General features: G+C 38.8%; 1 protein-coding gene across 13 annotated transcripts in view; it reads left to right on the top strand.

Moving 5' to 3' along the window:
- Positions 1-7,242, top strand: part of LOC140199427 (melanophilin-like) — a 192,536-nt gene extending 185,294 nt beyond the window's left edge. For all 13 annotated transcript variants that reach the window (XM_072261507.1, XM_072261508.1, XM_072261504.1 and 10 more), the window contains 3 exons: positions 747-813; positions 3,910-4,010; positions 5,364-7,242. In XM_072261507.1, the coding sequence (XP_072117608.1) occupies positions 747-813; positions 3,910-4,010; positions 5,364-5,390 (195 nt within the window). In that variant the 3' untranslated portion in view covers positions 5,391-7,242. The remainder of the gene's footprint in view (positions 1-746; positions 814-3,909; positions 4,011-5,363) is intronic.
- Positions 7,243-8,081: the final 839 nt, after the last annotated feature.

Raw genomic sequence — 8,081 nt, forward strand, 5'->3', positions numbered from 1 at the left:
ATCCACTTGTGGTCTGAATTACAATATGCAACAATATGTAAAGTTCAGTTGCTAATGATTAGAAGAAGACTATATGATGAATTTGTTTAAAAAAAAGACCCATAGCACTTGCTCAGTTGGGTTCAAGAGATATGAAACGTTTCAGTAATGATCCCCTGTTGCACAGAGGAGAACTCTTTCAACTGGCTTAGTACTTGAGTGCTACAGTAGGAAAGATCAGTGTCGGTCTGTTCTCCTGATCTACAGATAGATTGGGCTTAGTTGTGGCTCTTAGTAACTCAGTTTAAAATGAAAAGAATGGTAGCATAGGTAAGGTGGGATCATAGTCTTCAAGTGGTTAGGTGGGGGGGAGAATGATGGAGCCTACAAACAAGAGAAAAATATTGTTCAAGTCTAAACTGAGTACAAATTTGCTTAACTTAGAGTTACCTAGGAGAATTGGAATACTGTATTTTTGCGCAGAGTCAAATTCTCTGCCACTCTCTGGTATTTTTCTTAAGATGTACATTAGCAGTCTATTAGGTGTGAACCATAAATTAAATATAGTATTACCATAAATTAATCTTATATTAAGGATAGATCATGCTATGGGTCCCCAAAGGCACAGGATGCTTCAAGAAATCACTGGTCACATTTATCATCCTGTTGGAGCTTCTAATTGTGCTCAGAAATTGTTTTGATTGACATGTTTGAATGGTAATTCATCCAACAACCAACTGTTTAACCAGACTATTTGTCTTTTACAGGCAATGATGATGCAGATGCCTCGTCAGAGAAAAAGCACAATTTCAAATGGAAATAAGGAATCAGAAAGTCAGTTAGGAGTGGTAGTGATTTTGACTGAAATATGCATGCATAGTGCATTACTAAAGATTTTGATTGCAATATTAATTGGTTGTATGAGTCTTCAATATCAATACCAAATGAACATCTTCAGATGTATTATAAAAAAAGAAAATGCTGGAAACTCAAAAGGTCAGACAGTATCGTAAGTTTCCAGCATTTGCATTTTTTTTAGAGTCGTAGAGTTATAGAAAAGTACAGCACAGAAGCATGGTCCAAGCTGAACCATTTGAACTGCCAGCTCCCATCGACCTGCACCTGGATCACAGCTCTACCACACATGTACCAATCCAAACTTCTCTTAAATGTTGAAATCAAGCTTGCATGCACCAGTTGTACTGGCAAATGGCTCCACACTCTAACAATCCTCTGAGTGAGGAAGTTTCCCCTCATGTTCCCCTTAAACTTTTCACAGTTCACCCTTAACCTGTGACCTCTGGTGCAGTCCCACCCAACCTCAGTGGAAAAAAGCCTGCTTGCATTTACCCTATCTATACCCCTCATAATTTTATATAGCTCTATCAAATTTCTCAACCTTATACCAAAGAATAAAGTCCTAACCTATTCAATCTTTCCTTATAACTCAGGTGCTCCAGACCTGGCAACATCCTTGTAAATTTTCTCAGTACTCTTTCAACCTTATTTACAATTTTCCCGTAGGCAGGTGATCAAAACTGCACACAATACTCCAAATTATGCTGCACCAATGTCTTATACAACTTCAACATAATATCCTATCTCCTGTACTTTGATTTATGAAAGCCAATGCACCAAAAGCTTTTTAATGATCCAATCTACCCGTGATACCACTTTCAATGAATTAAGGAGCTCTATTCCTTGATCCCTTTGTTCCACCACACTCCTCAGTGCCCTACTGTTCACTGGTTGGACCTACCCTGGTTGGTCCTCTCGAAGCGTAACACCTCACACTTGTCTACATTAAATTCCATCTGCGATTTTCAGCCCATTTTCCAGCTGGTCCAGATCACGCTGTAAGCCATGATAGCCTTCTTCGCCGTCCACTACAATCTTGACACCATCCACAAATTTGCTGATCCAGTTAAGCACATTATCATCCAGATCATTGATATAGATGACAAACAACAATGGACCCAGCACTCCACTAGTCACAGGCCTCCAGTCATAGAGGCAGCCATCTACTACCACCTTCTGGCTTCTCCCACAAAGCCAATGTCTAATCCAAGTTACTACTCATCTTGAAAGCCCAGCGACTGAATCTTCTTAACCAGCCTTGCATGCGGGACTTTGTCAAATGCCTTACTAAAGTCCATGTAGATAACATCCACTGTCTTGCCTTCATTAACTTTCCTGGTAACTTCCTCAAAAATCTCTATAAGATTGATTAGACATGCCCTACCACACACAAAGCCATGCTGACTATCCTCAATCAGCCCACGTCTATCCGAATACTTAAATATCCAGTCTCTCAGAATAACTTCCAATAATTTTCCCACTACTGATATCAGGCTCACTGGCCTATAGTTTCCTGGTTTATTTTTAGATCCTTTCTTGAACAGTGCAACAACATTGGCTATCTTCAAATCCTCTGCTACCTCACCTGTTGTTAAAGATGATTTAAATATCTCTGCTAGCATCCCAGCAATTTCTGCACTTGTCTCCTGCAGGATCACCTTGTCAGGTTAACACCTTGTCAGACCCTGGAAATTTATCCACCCTAATTAGCCACAGGACAGCAAATACCTCTCTTTTGTCCAATGAAGTTGATGCTGCCTTGCCTCACTTCTTTAGACTCTGTGTCTGTCTCCTAAGTAAATACAGATGAAAAAAAAATTATTTAAGATCTCCCCCATCTCTTTTGACTCCACACATGGATCTTCCAGAGGACCAAATTTATCTCTTGTAATCCTTTTGCTGTTAACATATCGATCAAATCCCTTAGGATTCTCCTTCACCTTGTCTGCTAGGGCAACTTCATGCCTCCTTTTAGCCCTCCTGATTTCTTTCTTAAGTATTCTCTTGCCTTTCTTATACTCCATAAGCTCCCCATTTGTTCCTACCTGCCTGTTAAGGTTTTTCATCTTAACCAGGGGTTCTATATCTCTTGAAAATCAAGGTTTCCTATGGCTGTTACCTTTCCCTTTTATTCTGACAGGTGCGTACAAGCTTTGTGCTCTCAAATTTTCATTCTTGAAGGCCTCCCACTTACCAAGTACACTTTTGCCTGTCCCAATCCACACTTGCCAGATCCCTTCTGATACCATCAAAATTAGCCTGTCTCCAATTTAAAATCTCAACCAATGGACCAGACCTATCTTTTTTTGTATATTACTTTGAAACTAATAGCATTGTGATCACATTCTGACAATGGGCCAAATGGCCTCATTCTGTTCCTATATCTTATGGTCTTTTCTTATTTAAGACTGCTACTTTCCCTTTCCCCTGTTCTATCCCCTCTCTCACACAATACTGATTTGTTGCTAGTCCTTTATTTGACTTTTCCTGCTTGAGGTCACCCTACCAATTCTGAGTTTCTTTTCCCTTGCTGCTTCCCTGGCTTCTTCTCTTCAATCTTCTTTTACGCTTGTCTTCCCCCAACCCCTCTAGGTGTTATATCATACAGTTTCTTCCTGAGATTCACTTCTATACAACAAAACTATTGATTTTCCTGTTCCTAATTTTTCTTTCCTCCTGCATTCAGCATATTTGATATTGGACTGCAATTGCTTCTAAACATGTATTTTTTAAACTATGCTTTGTTTCCAATAATGTGCTTGAAGACAAATTCCACATTCCCATTAATCTCTGGATAAAGAAATTAATCCTAAATTCCCAGTTGTCTTTATTAGTGTCTGATAATAGACACTAAAAGTAGATAATAGACAACAGTTGTAGATAGATACACTTAAATAGATACATTTCTTCAATCCATCTGCCGATTCCCCTTCTATCTAAATAAATAGCAAATTACTTTCTCTTTCGCATTCTCTTCCATTGAGAAGGTAATGTCAGTCTAATTAGCCCTTTCTGATGCTAAAGGATATACAGATGTTTTGAGTTGTATTAAATAATATTCCTTTTATGCAGCTTTCAAGAATGAATCACATGAGCGAAATATGCAACACAAAGGATCACTTACTCAAAGGAATCCGAGCAAAAAGAATAGAAGATTGGACCGTGTTTTTGGGGTATGTTAAAGATCTTGTCGACTACCTTGAGGGTGTAAGTAAGTACAGATGTACATATAACATTGCTAGAGATTTTTGTGGTCTGCACCACCTTCATGCTGAAATTCTCAGAAGACTATGTAACTGCATGGTTCTCAACCCAGTTTCATGCCCTGCTAAACTTTCAGATTATGCCGGAGCTGGAATTCAGTTCCCTCAACAACTGCTCAAATCCAGAGTTAAACTTCAATTGTTGTGAAGAGCGTCATACATCTTTTTTTGTACTGCAACATTTTTGAGATCAGGATTTCTTGTTTGAGCATGTGTTTTTTTCAACAGAAAATTTGGAAATAGTCCCTACGTTAAAAATCTTCTTTCTTACTGCCAGACATTGCATTTGTACTGTATGTGATTTGAAGAGAATGTGCCTCTGCTCTTTATTTGCATTCCACCCTATGCCTCTAATCTCTTGGAGGCTAACTGAGCACCAGTTGGAAAATGGAGGTCCCTGCTGAAGGAAGATGAGCAGGGTTTGCCTATATAGGAGGAAGGTGCAAGTTTGTAATGCAGAAAGAAGATAGTGCTTGACTCCTTTATGTTGCTAAACTGGGAAACATAAAAGCCTGCCGAAGGTAAACTGGGAAACATAAAAGCCTGCCGAAGGGTCTCGGCCCGAAACATCGACTGTACTCTTTTCCATAGATGCTGCTTGACCTGCTGAGATCCTCCAGCATTTTGTGTGTGATACTTGGATATCCAGCATCTGCAGATTTTCTCTTGTTTGTGAAACATAAAAGCCTTGCGACTTAAAAAAATGTAATTTAAAATAAACCTGTACTTGAGCAAGCACAGAGCACAAGTATTGCAAAAAATAATATTCTGAAATCAGGTTTGTGATTTGTTAACACCAAGCATTTTTAAAAGCTTTTAATAAAGCTTTTTATTATTTTTCAGTGAATGCAATTCTGAATGGGCAATATAAGTTAATAAGAAAAGGAAGCATTAATGAGAGTCAGGATCAGACCCCTACCTTTTACCATTTTATAATATTTTACATATCCATTTTGAGCTGTGGAATAAAAGTATCAAAGGTTTTTTTTAATTATGTGTTTCCATTACAGTTTTGCCCTCCTTTCTATGATAAAGCACAGAGCTCTTGCTAATCTAATTCATTTTTGTTAAGAAAGAAATTTGTGTTCCCAGTTATGACAAAAATTTTGAACTAGATCTGGTTCTTAAAGTGTGGCCTGACTAATAGGTTTGTGAAAGGCAAATAGAATGGCCAAAAACTAGGATGGAATAGCTCTCCTGTAATTCATACTCATTACTGTTCTCCATAAATGTTCACACATTATGTATTTGTTTGCTGAACAGAAGCCAGTCATGTCTATGCAACCATAAAGAGAACAGCCATCAGCGTGACATGCCTACTACTGCAGCTTTCAAGATTCACGAGTTTCCAGAATGAGCATAAAAATCCTCATTTTCAGAACAATCAGCTTGCTAAATGATACATCGTACAGAGGAGCTTGTGTGCTATATTATTTCTTTCATGCAGTGTTGCACACAATTGATCTTTTGAGTAATCGATATCTTTTGCATGAAATATGTGCATGTGCAATTGAACATGTTGTGACAGCTTTGATACTCATAAAAATGTAAATATTTTTAAACCTAAATGTATTGCATATTACACATTTTCAAAACTACTTTTGTTATAATTTTATACATTGTGCAGATGCTACCACAATCCAATTGCTAAATATACTGTTCATTGTGTAACTGAACTAAAAGAAAGATTAAAACCTCAGTTCCTGGTAAATGACCTCAATTTGGATGCTTTGAGCTATAGTTATACATTTGCCACCATTATCCCAGGCCATTTCCAGGGGAAGATCTTTCACAATATTCAATCAGTGATCCGTGCTATAAATTCTGTACACTATATTGACCTTAAATATATTGCCTTCAACGTACAGACCATAAGCTAAAATGATAATTTAAGATCTATTTTACTTTCTTATTTCTAACAGTGGTTAAATATCTCATTTGATTTACCTGAAGATACTTAGTAATGTTTGTACACCTTTTGCAAACAATCAACTCAAGACTCATTCCTGATATATTATCTACAACTACTATTATCTGAGATGAAACTGCCCTGAATTTCCTGCCCTTTGCTTAATATCTGCCATATACTGCCACATTCGTTTAATTTACCTAAATCAGTCTATGACCTTTCGTTGGTCATTTATCAAACCATATATAATATTCTTGAATTTAATAAATCTTCTATATTAACTACTAAAAATGTGTTAAAATTAGCCCTATATAGTCAGTCCCCTTCAGAATTTGTGTTACCAAAGGCATACACGTATTGACATTTTACATTGACATTGTACCTTACATTCTTATCCAAGGTCAATAATACCTTTCCCAATCAGGACTTGTTCATCAGACAGTGAAAGTTCCTCTGAACCCTAAAATTATTAGAACATTCAGTGAAGCAACTGACAGAGCTACATTTGAATAACTCTCACCAAGCATCTGATTCCAGTCTCTTTGATTTTTTTATTCGCTCAACCAAGCCCAAGGTGATTCAGGACGTTAGATTTATGGAAGTCTGTGTGGAACTGATCTGGCCTTTTGTTATGGATTCTGTTATTTTTAATAATGGTGCACTTTTGACATCAACTGAAAACTATTTAATTGAAGTTCAGGAAAAGTTTAGAATTGAGATGGACATCTACAGGGAAATTCAAAACGGGATGCATTGAGAAACTGCTGAAATCATGGAGAAAATTTCAATTTTTTCTTTAAAATAATAATTCATCAAGAACAACTATAATTAAGGAATAAATAGATGGCAAAAATTGTCATCAAAAAAGTTCCTAGAAAATTGGTCTTTCAGTATATGTTTTATCTTCTAGAAATTATCAGTCCGCATAATTAAAGTGAATAAATTGGTTTAGCATCATAACCTGAAACTGACATACAACAAAATAGGGTTAAGTCATTGCAAGTGCTTTAATAATAATATTGACCCATTACAGAGAAAACTGAGTCTCTATAATCTGACACAATCCAAGAGTTTATCAATGTTACTGCTCTGGAGAAGATAAGATTCTTGCCATGAAGAGATAAGTGCTTTGATGATTGTTGAATAATCCTAATGATTGTTATTGTAATCCTGATAATGATATATTTTGTTTTATTCTTTGATAACATACACAATAAAAAATCATTCCCAATTTTGCACCATATTGTTATTTTAGATATTAAATAAAAATATAGTAAAGGGCAGAATCAGTGGTTACTGTGTGTACTGTGGTCACGCTGATACGCAACGAGTGAAAGCAACACACTGAGTCGAGCAGGGTCTGGTTGAACTGTTTACTGTTTTAAATCCGCGCGCACTTAAGTGCCCGCTCCCAGCATCCCCCGCTCTTTGCAGGGCGGAAGTGACGTCCGGTTCCAGGCAGAGGTCTGCCCTGCACTCAGAGCCCCCTTGGTTGCCGCAGGCTGCAGACTCACCCGCGACTGCTAGAGCCGATTCGCTTGCCGTGTGGGCGAGCCACCACATGACCCCACCCCAGAACCGGCGCTGGGCGGTGTAGAGTCCACAGCCTGCACACTGTCAGTTCTTTGAGGTAGCCGGCCTTGTCGTTGTGGGGGTGGCACGGCAACCGGGCGTTCAAGGTCTAGATGCGCCGATTTGAGAAGGTCAATGGTAAAAGTCTCTTCGCGACCACTGATGTCGAGAACGCAGGTCGCCCCATTATGGCGCACCACTTTGTAGGGCCCTTCATATGGTCGCTGCAGGGGTGGTCTGTGCGCACCTCGGCAAACGAAAACATACTTGCACTGTTGTAAGTCCTTGGGTACGAAAGAGGGTGTTGTTCCGTGATGGGACGTCGGGACTGGGGCAAGTGTTCCAAGCCGTTCCCGGAGTTTAGTTAGGACCTCCGTAGGTGTGTCCTTCTGGCCACGGGGTGCTGGTACAAACTCACCAGGAACTGTGAGCGGGGCACCGTAAACAAGTTCGGCCGATGATGCGGCCAGGTCCTCCTTGGGTGCCGTGCGGATGTTAAG

The sequence above is a fragment of the Mobula birostris genome, chromosome 6 (assembly GCF_030028105.1).
Source record: "Mobula birostris isolate sMobBir1 chromosome 6, sMobBir1.hap1, whole genome shotgun sequence".
Taxonomy (NCBI): domain Eukaryota; kingdom Metazoa; phylum Chordata; class Chondrichthyes; order Myliobatiformes; family Myliobatidae; genus Mobula; species Mobula birostris.